At 38.1% G+C, this 15,120-nt stretch overlaps 1 protein-coding gene across 1 annotated transcript; it reads right to left on the minus strand.

Annotated features, from left to right (window-relative positions):
* Positions 1-260: 260 nt before the first annotated feature.
* LOC116451753 (transmembrane protein 68-like) lies at positions 261-14,217 on the minus strand. Its single transcript, XM_032125465.1, is given in 7 exon segments — positions 261-1,687; positions 3,450-3,589; positions 3,985-4,045; positions 10,034-10,077; positions 10,080-10,228; positions 12,719-12,883; positions 13,864-14,217. Coding segments are annotated over 5 exon segments (453 nt in total). The 5' UTR covers positions 10,186-10,228; positions 12,719-12,883; positions 13,864-14,217; the 3' UTR covers positions 261-1,585.
* Between the last annotated feature and the right edge of the window lie 903 nt (positions 14,218-15,120).

A 15,120-nucleotide genomic window follows, 5' to 3' on the forward strand; every position in this document is an offset into this window, starting at 1 on the left:
TATGTCCAGGCATATCAGTGAGCATCTTGATCTGCTTTAGTTTATCATCTCCTATGCATGCTGAGTCGCTGCTGGGAGAAAAATCCTTCTGCCTGTATAGAGCAGTTATAGTTAATGTGTTCAAGTAAAGACTCCTGTATCTTAAGACAGATTTGAGGGTTTTTTTCAGGATAGGATTCCTGTCTTTTTGGTCCAGGGAAATAACTTACCTGTCTATCCTTCTCTCTTCACCAGATGTGCAAGAAATACTTGTGAAGAAGCAGGGTTGAGGAAGAATTTATTTTAATCGAAAACATAGATTTAGTTTTCTACTTAAAAATGGGCAAACATTATATATATTTCCTTAGATGTTATGTCCTTTTAGGATGTTGAGAGGAAAGATTATTTACGTATTAAAAGTACATGAAGGAAAAAATGTGGCACAAAAATTACCTTTCTCGGTCTTTGAAGTTAAGACTTGGTTGCATTTAATGGCATATTGGATAGATTACACAAAGTTCTCCCACTCCCACCAGTAACAACATCCCACAGCCTTTGTACAAAACACGTTCTGCTTTGTACTAAGTTTTGCTTTTCCACAAGTTGCATTAGGAAGACAACACTGCCCTTCCAAACAGGCATTTTGGTTCAATCTGTACCAGCAGTGTTGCAGTACTACAGTGTTTAAGTACTACATTTTTAGGCAAACCACCAGTGATGATAAGCCTCAAGGATGCATTGCCCATGAAAGCTTCCCCCAACCCTATTCCCTGCTCACCAGGAGATTTGAGTAAATACAGCACATCCGTGCACACACCATATCCAGGGATTTTCAGGCTGAGGGCAGTCTCATCCATTAAACAACTATGGTGTGGTGCAATAGTGCGTGCATGAACCAGCTCAGACTTGAAACTACCTTCTACATGTGTTTGCAATATTTGCTACACTGAACTAAAGCTTTTTTTTCCTCTCTTTGAGAGACCTTTTTTTGTGGGGGAAGAGCGTTGAATGCAGTAGTGCTGCTTTCCAGGGTATGAACCACTAAGCTGATGTGTTTGAAGGAGTCTAGTATCTGGTTTAAAGGGATTATGGCTCTTTGTATAGTCTCTAGAAGAATGGGCTAAGCAGTAGCTGATTCCCTAAAGCAAGACAGTTTTTGTTCTGACACTTTCTTGCGTGAGTCCGTCAGGGAAGGTGCACCTGGTGGGGTGGTCTCTGGTGGGACAACACCAACTCTGAGGCTCTGCTCTGAGACTGGACTGTGCTCAAAAGACAAACCCACAGTTCTAGACAACACCACTAAGGCTCTTGGATGTAAGTACATACTTGTTTTAGGAACCAGGAAAATCTTGGCTGCATGATTTCCTTTGGGGTAATTTAGCTGTTGCATTGCTATTATACATAAGTCATCTTCATCGATCTTTCTGAGTTCAGAATATTCTCAAAGACAGGAGGGAACTTTCAAGAGGTTAATTGTTTTCTTCCACCAAATCTGTAGAAATTTGAAAATTAAACTGGTTAACACCAGCTATTAGTGACCAGTGCTGTAGGAAATTGTTTTTTACTGTATGCTGTAAAACCAATGAAACAAACATAAGCATTCTAATCACTTTTTACGACGTTTATCAAATCGTTCCAGTAAAGCCTTCCATATGTTGCCTGGGATTGTTTGGTGCTTGCTTATGAGAGCTTGGACAGCAGTCTTTGTCTGAAAAGAGAAGAGAAATTTGCCTTTTATGCATGGACCTATTTATGCATGGAAGATCAATATAATCACTGCCTTCTCAGAAGTTCAAGAAAAAAAATTCACACGTAACTGTACTGTAAGAAAATAATTGTCTTTTATATTAACTAGTTGTCCTAATGACACATTTCTTGGAAAAGAAAGGAACAAGAACAATGACTGAAGTTTGGGAAGGATCAAATTATTGAGATTTATCAAATGTGGTCATTACCAAGTCAGAGTACCCTTCAACACATGCAAACATTAAGTTTCTACAATCTCCCGTCCCTGAAAGTTTTCATCAAAAATGATGGATAAAGCCTGATTCACCTCATCTGACCTTATAGCTGACCTTGCTTGGACTAGGAATTTGGAGTAGGAACCTCTGTCTGTCCTTCCCAACATTAATTCTCCCGTAATTTTATCATACACAGCATGCACACAATAAGGAAATTCATAATACTCTTTATATGATACTCAAATGCAAGTTTAGGAAGAGAATGACTACAATATTCTATATTTCTAAAAGACATAAGAAACTATCTCCTTTTGGTTTCCCTCGTGTAATTAAACTTGAAATAAGGGTAGCTACATACTCCACAGGTCTACCCCAGACTTATGGTAGAATATCATTGTGAATATAAGAAAAGTAGCCAAAACTTTCCTGACTGATTCATGTCCTAATTCCTTTGCCAGCAGGATCAGACAGCAGCCAGGCCACTTCTCACCTCAAACCTCATTTAAGTTGCCCTTTTTATTTTTAAATTATATAATGGGAAATTTCAATTTCACTTTTGCAGGTACACAAAATATGTTTCCCCAAAATACAAGAATATGAATAACCGTAAGGGCAGTCATATTGCTTCCAGCCTCCTAAAGCTGCTAAGACCAAACTCCACAGCTTGCTGGGGCTGTTCCCTTGTAACCAAACCTGTCTTTCTGGTTTCACTTTTGTGAAGCTCAGAACAATCTGCAATGGATCTTAAAAAAAAGAAAATTAAAGAAAAGCTAGCCTTGTTGCATCTTTGTGAGGGCAGCAAGGTGTTTTTCCATAAGTAATTTCTAACAGTTGATTTGTTTGTATATTTCTAGGTCATAGCAGATTCTTTAATTCTTCTTGCATAAAATCCTCCTTTCATCTTCCATGAAAAATTTTAAAAGCTGTATTTTTGGTTTAGCTTAGTATTTTGAAAAAATGCCTAAAATCTAGATCTGTAAACACTTTTATGCTCCTGGGCATTACTAATTTCACCAAGGTGTAGGTACTCAAAATATTTTTATATTTTGGATGCAACTTTGTTTTTTAACATTTTCATTTTGACAATGAGACTGAAGCTCTTGAAGAACTTTGCCTCTAGAGCCCTATGCTATTTGGTGAAGATTCTCAAAGTTATTTGTTATTAATGAAATTTATTTTCATAATTACTGAAAACTGCATTTAAAATATACTTTACGTCATTTCAGTTACCATAATTATTATCAAAGTTATCAAAGGCATGGGAGAAGCAAAGTTAACATAACAAGAAGACAGAGCTCACACGTGAGGGCATCCCAATCAACTATTACTATGTCAATATGTACTTGTAGGTATTGGTACATTAAATACCAAGACCTCAACTTCCCATAGCTTTAACAAGCAAGTAAAAGTGTATTTGTCTTTAACCAAGCATGAAAAAAACTGGTTTCCAGTGCATCTATAGTAGAGGGAAAAGTATGTAGTTCAGTACTGCAAGGAGAGAGAACTCACCTTTTCAACTAATTCGTCTGCAGTTATATTCGGATCGTAAGGGATTGGCTTCCCAATGTATGTGCGGAACTTAACTGGAAGTCCTCCATATGGAGGAGTAAAAGGCAATCGAGTGCTTTCATATAACTGTCTAAAAAATCCTGAAATGGTTTATGGGAGGAAAAAGTGAGGTTATAGTCACAGAAAACACAATCCAAACGTGAGATCTGATTAATGTAGAAGACTTCTTAAAATTGCATGGTTAATTTGACAGTAAGAAAGTTGTTACAGGATTGAGGCAACTGTCCACCAAAACAAAGCCCGATAGACTTAATAGATCATAAAATAAGACTGCATTAAAGAACAAAATCACACACATAAACCAGTTATGTACAAGCTATTTCCATATTTGAGCTACCTCTGACCCACAGCAAGTATTAGAAAATCCAAAGTAAGCAAAAGTCTGAAAAGCAATATCTAAGATAAAAGCAAGAGAAATCTGAGAGAAAAGAGAGAAAACATTCCAAATATATAAAATATGCTTTTAAGTTCTTACTTCTTTCTTTAAACATCCTATAGCCTTCACGGACATTTTGAGTATACATTGGAATGATGGGCTAAGGAAGCACAAAAAAAAAAAAGGTGGAAATGTTATATCAGGTTTGAACTTCTGTCTTAGTGCCTGCTAATGCAGCTAAGAAAGTCACTCAGATACAGAGGGTAATTATCAGTCAGTTAAGCAGTAAACAAGGACTCTTGCTATAAAAAACTCCAGACTAGAAATAGAATTCTATTTTTCAGCTCCCACAAACATCTGTTTTAAAGTCATTATCTGTAAATAAAATGACTGACATTGTATTAGGGTTTATATAACTCCTGTGTTATGTATTTACTGCAGTATCACTGACTGGAACATAAAACAAATTTCCATAGTTTCTCTAGCTAAAGCTTTCATCATGAGTGGTGAATAGGAAAGTGTTCAGTCTGTGAAGTCTTGCAGAAAGCAAGCAGACATTCATGCTTGGCTCATCTCATCTGCTTCTCAAATAGGGTCCAACTGAAGCAGTAATGTTTGGATAAAACTTCAGTGGAAAAGACTTCTGCAGATCCCTACAGAAAAAAAGGCAAATGTGAGACAAAAAAGGCAATTGTGTGTCCTCACTGACCGGGACTACACACCTTCTGGAGGGCGGATCCTTACGCACTTACAGAACAAATTCATTTCATCATTGTAACTGAAAAGAAACACACTTGAGATACCTGCACTTGAAACAGTATATCTTACAGCCTGAGGTAAGGCTTCATAGTTTGTAGACTGACAGTAGTTGTATCCATATATGTAAAGACTTTTTTTCTCCACTATTGTCCCTTTTCCTTTTTTCTGAAACTCTAATTTGAAGACATTGTTGGAACAATTTGGTACTTGGTAATTAAGAGGTAATGAAAGAAGACATTTATACTGTTAAGAATCACTACCACAGAACAGAAACTGCAGGATGAGAAAAAAAAAACCCAAGCAAACAAGCAAGCAAAAGATCTAACTAGAGCCTAACAAATAACTCATAGTGATAGAAACCATTAAAAAGAAAAAATACCTGAGAGAGCGCAAAAGTATCAAACATTAATAAAGTTGTAATAGTAAACCCTTCAGAACAAGAAATTAAGGGAAATTGTTAGAAATAAAGCCTTAAAAAGTAATCAGTAACATCTTTTAAAAAACATTTAAGTACTGGACACTAAAAATACCACACTCCGCTTCAGCTATTAATTGAATACTATACATCTAAGACGTAAAATGTTTGAAACCTATCTGTCACACAAACAAAACACTTTAAATTTTAGGAATAGTGCAAGAGAAACATATGTCAGGCTATAAAGAAATCTGGCAACTACAGAAGTTACTCTCATACAATGATCAGCCATTGAGGTGCCGAGTAGGCAGCAACATTCTGTCTCTAAGCTGGAAAAAGCAGGCACACACAAAATCTTACATTTGTAAAGCAGCACAACCAGATCTGCAGTAACCCACAGATTTATATTTGCTGTGCTGGAACTGAGCTGGACCACACCCAGACAGCTTGAAAATCACAGAATTACAGGATAGTTGGGGTTGGAAGAGACCTCTGGAAATCACTTATCTCTTGCCCATACAAGAGAATTTTATAAATCATGGTTCCTGTTTATTTTTTACCTAACTCGAAGGAATTTTTTGGCACAGATAAAATTCAGGGATCTTCAGAAATGATGATACCTCCCTGTTAGCCTGTGAAAAGCAAGCCACAGACAGAGGGTATTTCTGAAGGTCATGGATGAATTTGACTGAGACAAATATATGTCCCAGAGGTACACTGAGTCATGATATTAAATAGTAACACTCTCTGACTCCTGTTAAGCAGAGTAGTTACACAAAACGAAGTGGAAACCAAATGTGAAAACTTTGCAGGCAAGTACTGAGGCTGAAACTACATTCCTTGTTTGCTTTTCTTCAACTTTTTCAGTGGAAGAAATATTGAACTTCCATAATATTATATGATGGATGGGAATGTCTATTCATATATAAAATAGGTTTTGTCTTGAAATCCCATTCAAGCAATCTATGACAGGTTATTAACCACCATGTAGTTGTTCTGATAAAGTGTGTGTGCTACTTTTTTACATACACTGTATGTAAAAAAAATTTTAAAAGACCCTTATAATTCTATCTTGTCTTCATTCATGATATCTGAGTAAGTATTAGCAAATTTATATTAATTGCTACGTAATAGAACAAGTTCTGATTGCTGGATGAGTCTATCCCCAGTATATTTGGTTTTCATGGCTGGTTTTTTGTAGCAGGGGAGCCACAGGAGTGGCTTCTGTGACAAGCTGCCAGAAGCTTCTCCCATGTCTGGCAGAGCCAATGCCAGCCAGCTCCAGGACAGATGAGCTGCAGGCCAAGGCCAAGCCTATCAGGAATGATAATAACACCTCTGTGATGACATATTTAAGACGGAAAAAAAAATTATTGCGCATATGTAATTGCAGACAGAGAAGAGCAGAGTGAGAGTATGTGAGACGAACAGCCCTGCAGACACCAAGGTCAGCACTGAAGGCACGGAAGGAGGTGCTCCAGAGCAGAGACTCACCTGCAGCCCATGATGAGGCAGCTGGGCCCCTGCAGCTCATGGAGGACCATGGGGATGCAGAGACCCACCTGCAGCCTGTGGAGGAGACCCACACCAGAGCATGGATGCCTGAAAGAGGGCTGTGAAGCTGTACAAAACCAGTGCTGGAGCAGGCTCCTGGCAGGGGCCTGCAGATCCCTGGAGAGAGAAGTCCATGCTGGAGCAAGTTTCCTTGGTAGGACTTGTGACCCTGTGGGGAACCTACACTGGAGCAGGCTGTGCCTGAAGGACTGCACCCTGTGGAAGAGTGACCCACATGTTCATGAAGAACTGTTGCCCATGGCATAGACTCAAGTTGAAGTTTGTCTCCTGTAGGATGGACCCCATGCTAGAACAGGAGAAGGACTCTTCTCTGTGAGCAGTGGCAGAAACAACATGTGATGAACTGGCCATAACCCCCATTCCCCATCTCTCTGCACCACTGCAGGGAAGGAGGTAGAGCCAAGGAAGAAGGAAGAGGTGGAGCAAAAGGTGTTTTTAAGACTTTCACTTTACTTCTCATTGTCTTGCTCTGTTTGTTACTAATAAATGCAATTAATATCCCTAAGTTGAGTCTGGTTTGCCCTTAATGGTATTTGGTGAGTGATTTCTCCCAGTCTTTACCTCAGCTCATGAATCTTTTGTTTTATTTTCTCTCCCCTGTCCACTTGTGGAGGGCAGTGATAGAGAGGGCTTTGATGGGGTGCCTGGCATCCACTACAACCCCAGTCTTTGGTCAACCTGCAAGACTAGTCCAGCCAGTATTGAAAAGGATGCAGCAAGAACAATCAATTTGAAATGTGTCAAAAGATGGGATCCAGGGACTACTATGGGCCTAACTTTATTTAAGAAGTGATATATAAGGTTAGATATTGCCCTCTCTACTGTTAAATGCACAGCAGTTCTCTTTATTTTTTTAAGTGTTTAGTTATCTAAAGTTTGTCTGATTCCAGATTTCCAGAGAAATATCAAAGATGCCCAAAGTTCAGTGAAGCTTGCAAACTAATTACAGCAATGCCCACCATACAGGGATCCAGTCAGATCCTGATCATAACAACCCACAAAGCTGAATGAGGGTAATAATAAGAGATGTAAGAACCAGTAGCACTCTAAAGGTAAGCCCAGGCTAGTAGCTGTCAAAGGGTAAAATACTTTCTCTGCCCTCCTGGTAACAGGTCCTACATAGTGCCTGTTTTACTAGACATTATGCAAAGGACCAAAGGCCCTTTCACAACTGGCAGGAACCTTATCCTCAGTGAAAACCCAATTCATTAAATAAGATTTTTAAAACCCCCACAAAACAAAAACACAAATTGTGTCAAGAGGAGGTAACAATTTTAGGTACTACTATTCAGCTATTTCCATGTGCTTCTATATTATAGAAGACTGGTAGAATTAGGAGGATTACTGGCAAAGATTCTTGTGATGTGTTTTGATCAGGGGTGGCAATCTGTGTAAGGGCACTGAGAGTTTTTAATTCAATTTTTATTTAAAAACCTACAACCTGTGACATTGCATTACTGTAAGGTTCCAAGGTGAAGGGAAAACATCTGGCAAAGAGTACTCAGATGTTTGAAATAGCTTGAAAGACAGATATGAAAGCAAAATCATTAGAAATCACTCAGGTTTTTGAAGTGACACCTCCTTCTAACTGTTTGAGTATATTATTCATTTATTACATAAGAAGACTATTGGGGAATTCAAAGTGCCCATATGAATTTGACTGAGTTTATCCCATTCACATTCTGATACTTTCCTAGTAGTGGTGGTGTACAGGCCCACACAATATATGAAGTATTGTGACTGACATTTACCAGCCTACACTTTTGAGAAAAAGGACAGGAAAGGGAACAGAAGCACATAAGACTCGACTTAAGACATAAGACTTTTAAAAGGCAACATAACAAGACAAGATGTAGAAACAGGACACTGGGCCTAAAATTACTTTATACATTGGGTAAATGCCCCTAAGTTTATTTTAGTGTTTATCTCCCCACAATCATTTAGAGATAGAGTTATGAAGAAATATTAACCTGAAGCATGCATTTTGCACCTTCAGGTCCTTTGTAGCAGGATCTTTAGCACAAGAGACCAAAACAAAGTTGGAGAAGCAACAAATTGAATGAGGTGCAAAAGAGACATAACTGCACAAAAATCTGAAAGGGATGATAAGAAATTAAAGTTTCACGGGAAGAAACTCAACTCCCTGTACAGATTCACTTGTATAGACAGACAACTTTATATGGAAGGCCGAAGAGCACTGCAATTGATGACATATTCATAAGAATGTGAAGAAAAAGTGATGGGTTGTGGCAATTCAAGAGAAAGCAGCAGAAAGTGCACAGATAAAACCTGGATTTGCACCAGTATTGTGAGACACAAAAAGCACTAGTATGCTAGGTGTAAATTAAAGCAGAAAACTTGTATCTAGAGGTAATGATGATGAAAAGTGGCAGTTAGGAAAAAGACAGGGTTGCTGCTCTTTCAGCTGCATGCCATCCCAAATAAAACAATTTCCCAGACACCATGTCAGAAAAGCAGTCTCCCACGTGGATTTAGATGGAAGAAGTCAGAGCTAGTGGTAGAAGGTTGTATTTGTACATCATCATCCATATGGAAACTAACTGAAATATTGGCCATGTGTACATTGGTGGGGTACAAATCAAGAGAAAACACATCTCTAGAGGATGCTGAGGAATCTGACATCTCCACTGAACACACTTCAGTGCTCTGTTTTTATGTAGAACAAATTCTTGTTTGGAACCATTGGACCTTGACGCTAGAGAGTATTAGGTCCCAATTTTGGTTTAGTTTCAGCCAGAAGGGATGCAAGCTCAGGTATTCTAACATGCTCCTCGATGGGAATGAAAGCATGGTGAGGGAGATGCAGAAACTGCTTCAAAAGTGCACACATGATTCAAACTCAGACACTGATGCAGACACAGGTTAGTTGATGCAATCTTTTACAAACATGAGGAAAAAGTAATGGTAAGAACAGAAGTCCTAGACCCTCCCAGAATAACTATAAGGAGAAAGGATAAGGATAATATATTAAAGAGCCATAAGAAAATGATGGGGTACATGGAAGCAAGATAAAGATGCAAGCCTACTAAGATAAGAAAAAAAGAATGAAACCATAGGACAATATGAGAAGGACCACAGTGAAGATTCCTGAAATGCAGTCAAGATGAGACACTGGATGCCTGCATAATGGGACTGTAGACATGGAACTGCAGAGATGGATGCTTTGAAACAGTCAAGGAAAAAGTTGGACAGTTCCAAAAAACCCTTGCTTTTTGTGAATTAATGTGCTTGACAAAAGTGATGGGAAAAGGACATGAAATCTTTACTTCCCAACCATTTCCTCTGGAAGATTTTCCAACAAACGCTCCTAAGCTGCATTTTATAACGAAGCACATATGCAGAAAGCATAAACTGGGATTGGTAACTTATGGCACTCACCACTTTTGCTTCTAGAGCGACCTGAGCAAAGCCTTTTCGATTTCCCACATGAGCTGGTAACTTTCGTCGCTGAACAGCGCTTCTCGAACTCCACCTGGTGAGATGGACACCAAGTATCCATTCCTCAGTGCAAGGAGACACTCCTCCCTCATACCTGGTATAACACCCGTCCACTGTCCAACAATAATTTAAGTCCTGAAATAAATAAGTAGCAATGCATATTAATATAACAACATATATCCCAATACTGCTTGCGTGTAGGAGCCAGAATTGCAGCTAAATTAAAATCTAGTAGCTATATATTTAGGCTAAGACAAATTTTTTACAAAGGAAGTAAGACACCTACAGAGTAAATTGTTGGCAAAATGACAAATACGTGACAATATTTTTGCACAAATATTATGAAGATGAACCATCTTGTCAGGAACGTCTCAAATAAAAAAGGCTTCCACATGCTATCTTCCATGATTATCAACCAAATTATGTAAGCAAAACTTGTGGGTCATAGCTAGAAATCTGAAAATAAGCATCTATTCCTCTCTCCTTCTTTTTACATATTTTAATACAGAAAAAAAAATTCAGTAAAATAAAGATTACTACAAAAATAAATACCTGACAAGCAGCTATTTTTGGTGTTCTTTTAAAATGTGATGTTTAATATTTTAAACGTTGAGGGTTTTAGTTGTTTAATTGAGTATTTTGTGGTTAATTGCAAACTATGTGGATCAAATTGCACTGCACTAAGACTCTCAAGGTGCATGAATGACAGAAGCTAGCAGAGCAATTTCAGCACCACACAAACAGTTCAGTGAATCTCCTTCCTCTGTTTCCATAACTGGGATTTTTCTACAAGACAGATTGAGAACCATAGAAGTACTCTGTGCTTTCTAATATTATCTTTATATTTTAAATATATCAGTTTGGAACTCTGATAGAAAGCAAACAAGTATTTCCACAATCTTCAAATTCCCAGTTCAAACAGCAAAGTTTGAAAAGAATTTTTTTATATTAATAAATGGAAGAAACAACTCTGGACTGACAGAGATCTGCAACAGAAACTTTGGAAGACAGTGGATAACACAGTGCTGTTATTATATTTAATTGTTATACAATTAAATCCTGTAATTTAATTGTATTTAATCTTATTGAAGGTATCATGCTTGATAGATCTTTCTGTCAAAGACAGATGTTGACTTTGTTTAACCCCTTTGTGAACTCAGACGTATTTCTGTTTGATCCTAAAGTCAGGAATGCCATATCCTTATTAAGCAAGGAGGTTCTTCATCTGCTTGGCTTTAAAACTTTTGAGAATTATAATGTTTCACATGAAAATATTATCACCACTCAGTCCCCTTTTCCAGGTCTCACAGAACATTTTATCCCTCAGCCATGCAAGGCTTCTGTCTGATGTCCTAGCTCTTCACAGGAAGCCGTGCCACACCTCTGAATCATCTTTGTCCTTTTATTGTAACTTTATTACTTTGCAGCTATTCCAGCATGAAGAGTGTTATTAATTCACAGAAGAATTCTCCTGTAACTGTAATTAATTCTGTAAATAAACTGAACTGAGCTTCAGCATATGCTCATGAGCATTCTTTAAAGAACCAATCTGTGAAGCGTAACATTTCTTTGCAAAAAGTAAGTAAGCATGGTAGAGCAAGAGATGGTTAGGGAGAAATTTCACTCAGCCTATTACTTTTAACCACATTTTCTACTAATGCAATGGGGAGGTCTAACCTCAATTATTTGTAGTCTTTCTTACCAGATGTCTTTTTATAGCCTTTTTAAAGGCTGACACAACATTTGCCACCTTCTGTTGCTCTAGCATGAACATAATGCAAGCAATATGTTATGTACACACCAGTAGTCCAGCAACTGCACAGCTGAGAGTGTTGCTTAGTACTAACTAGTGTGTACTCTGCATTTGTAATAAAAAGCTGTGCTAGGGACACTTCAGTTTGAAAGAGTACCCTTTTACTTATCCCTTAAAAAAGGAGTTTCCTTTCCAACATTTTGCTAAACTTTCTTTTTTTTGAGGGTACTCTTAAAAGCCAGTCATCTTTTGACGACTTCATACTTCTGATGTGCTCAGTATTTACTAAGTATGCTTGTAGAAAGTTCTTGTATTCTTTCTAGAGGTGCAGGAATATAGTTTTTGCATCAAATTTGCTTGAGTTTATGCTACCTGTTTTCAGGAAAACTTCCTTTTCTGAAGAGTGTCCTTCTAAATAGTTTCCTTTATTCTCTATTGTTAAAACAGCTTTCAGTATTAGTGGTATAAAAGTGCCTTTAATCTCCCTGCTACTTCTTCTGGACACTCTGTGCCTTGTTTTTCTAAAATTGAATTATCTTTGCTTCTCTGTATCTTCTCCTGACCAGTCAGCTGACCTGACTAGGTCAACAGTAGAATCCTACCCAGCACCTTCTACTGAGGGATGACGTTTCATCCCAAAAGGATTATATGTCTATTTGTTGGCTTTGGAGGGTTTACCAATGTTTTCAACAAAAATACAGGATATTCTACCCTGTTTATCCTGTTACAACTACCAGCTTTTAGTTTAAAAGTCTAAAAGCAGTCTTTTAGTTGAAAAGCTCTCTTTCAAGTATAGAAAATGTAAAGTTGACCAAAACCAGAACATATTAGGCGAATCCAGGAAGCTTACATACAAGAGAATATGTTCTTACCTGGTAAACGAAACACAAAATGATCAGCTACTGACAGACAAATTCTTTTCTTCCAGAGAAACAGCCTAGACAAAAAGTAAAGGTAGTCTATAGGAATAGCTCCATGGTAATACACAAGAATGCCTGGTCCTTCTGGGAGGTTTTCCACACCATGAAGCTCATAACCTGTTTGGGATGGAAAGCAATACACTGACAATGATATCTGTAAATCACCTAGCAGTTTAAAAAAAAAGCTATTTACTGTCCTTTGTTAAATGACTTTCAGAGAGTTGTGAAAGCCTCTGCAGTAGCTTTTAAAATAATTAAGTTCTGGATGGAATTTTTGGTCAATAACAGAGAGAAAGTCCTTCAAACACCACAGCTTATCAATGGACTGATTTGTTGGTCAGTTTAATCGTGAGATCAGACCTGAACCTGACATTTTCCTCAGTGAGGGAACTAAATGATATATTTCCCATTAGGAACTTCTTGTAAATAGTACAATAATAGTATTTAAAAAAAAAAAAATTAGTAACTGGTGTGAAAATGCTTCATTTTCAGAATTAAAGGCAAACAGTCTGGATGCTTTCCTGAAATCTGGAAGTATTAATCTTTATTCTGTGTCCAGGAGAAGGAAGAGTTTGTGATTTTCCATAATAAAGTGCTCCTCTTTTAGAGAAGGGGAGATGTTTAAATTGAAACCATTATCTGTAAGAATCCCAAAGATAGGTTCTCTCCACAAGAGTTAAGTGTATTCACAGTGGGAGGGAATTTCCTCACAGACTTGCACTTCTATGAATCCTTGTCAAGATTCTTCCTACATTTGATTTAGGTTTCAGGTGGAGCTGGACCAGAAGTCTAATGTATACAAAGGCTTGGGAAAGCCACAGCTTCTGCCAGCTAAGAGTTCTGTTCCACCTTTTCTGCCTTCATTTCCATCCCTGCTACAGCTCCTGCCATGAGCCATTTGGATGGGATTGGAGTAGGCAGAGTCCTAGGAAGACATAGAGGAAGTTTTATACTGCAGGATGTTCAAAGATGCCATGCAAAGTATAATAAATGTAATTTATTTGCATCCATTTGGAAGAAAAAAATTAAAATTAAAACTTCTGTGTATTTACCACTTACTGTAATTCAAAGCTTCAGACAAGTCATGTCATACTTACCATGCCATATTCTTGCATATATATCCCAAAAGCTTGCTATAGTTTTTCTTACACTATCCCAAACATCACTCAAGGGATCTGCTTTTATCTCATTGTTCCTCTGATATATTAAAAGCAAAATATTAGTAAGGTAAATGAAAAAGACGATTGTTAAAGGAACTATAAAAAAAACTAATATTGCACTAATTGCAAGTGAGGCAATGATCAGATGAAAAAGGTATTTCTTCAGGAACTCCACAACAGTCCATTCTTCCAATGCATAGACAAGGCAGCCGAGGCTGGTCATTGGTATCTGTCCTGAAGCACAGGATTCTTTTCTACCTATCATGTCCTGCATGAAGAAGAAAGAAAAAAAAATACAAAAAAATAAACCAAAACAACCAGCTGTAGTTTCTCAATTTAGGGGAAATGGTTTCTGTAAATACACCTGATGCTTATTTTGGTATAGCACAGGTTCAAACATTTTGTGTCTCTCTGTCATGCTAAGATAGCTGCTGGCTATGAGATTAGCCATGTATTTATGGAATAGGGGCTGAAACAAGAGAGGCTGGAGTTCAACAAAGCCTCAGGATCCCTGCAACATGGCTGATCAGATGATTTCTCTCAAGAGAGTAACTGGAAAGTATTTTTAGCAGCATTAGCCAAGAAGACTGCTGCCAGAGATGTGGGCTCTCCCTATCTTCTGTAGACAGTCCAGCCTGAGCTTCTTCTTCCTCTCAGTTTGGCAGTAAGGGGATCAGATAGTGGAATGAGCAGCTGAAGGGCCAGCAAGCAAAACCAAGGCAGTCATGGCTCCTTCACAAGGCCTGGAGGTGTCCAGCACATTTGGTACTGCTGTTTGCACTGGGAAAAGCAGCTTTTCACCCCTCATCCATACAACACACTTTTTTTTCAGATCTTCCAGCCCTACCAAAGCCCAAGAGAGCTCCATGGCCCTACCAATGTTTTACACATGCAACCCCCTGGTTAGTTAGTCCGTTCCTACAGCTGACCCTGCCTGCCTGACAGCAGGTAGTGGTTACACTGGAATGCAAGAGCACTCCAGAATTACTGGCTGCTTTTAAGATTCTTGAGTATTTGCCAGAGATTTAAACATTGCAATCCAGTTCAGTAATCCATAACTGAATACAGATTTTCATTGCCTCAATCAGGTTGCTACTTGTTTAACGAGTAGATTTTTCCACTCCAGCACCAGAACAAGTACCTACAAGAAACAAATTGTAAGTGCCAAAGTCAGTGCCAGGATCATAAAATACA

Source organism: Corvus moneduloides, chromosome 1, assembly GCF_009650955.1.
Source record: "Corvus moneduloides isolate bCorMon1 chromosome 1, bCorMon1.pri, whole genome shotgun sequence".
NCBI lineage: Eukaryota > Metazoa > Chordata > Aves > Passeriformes > Corvidae > Corvus > Corvus moneduloides.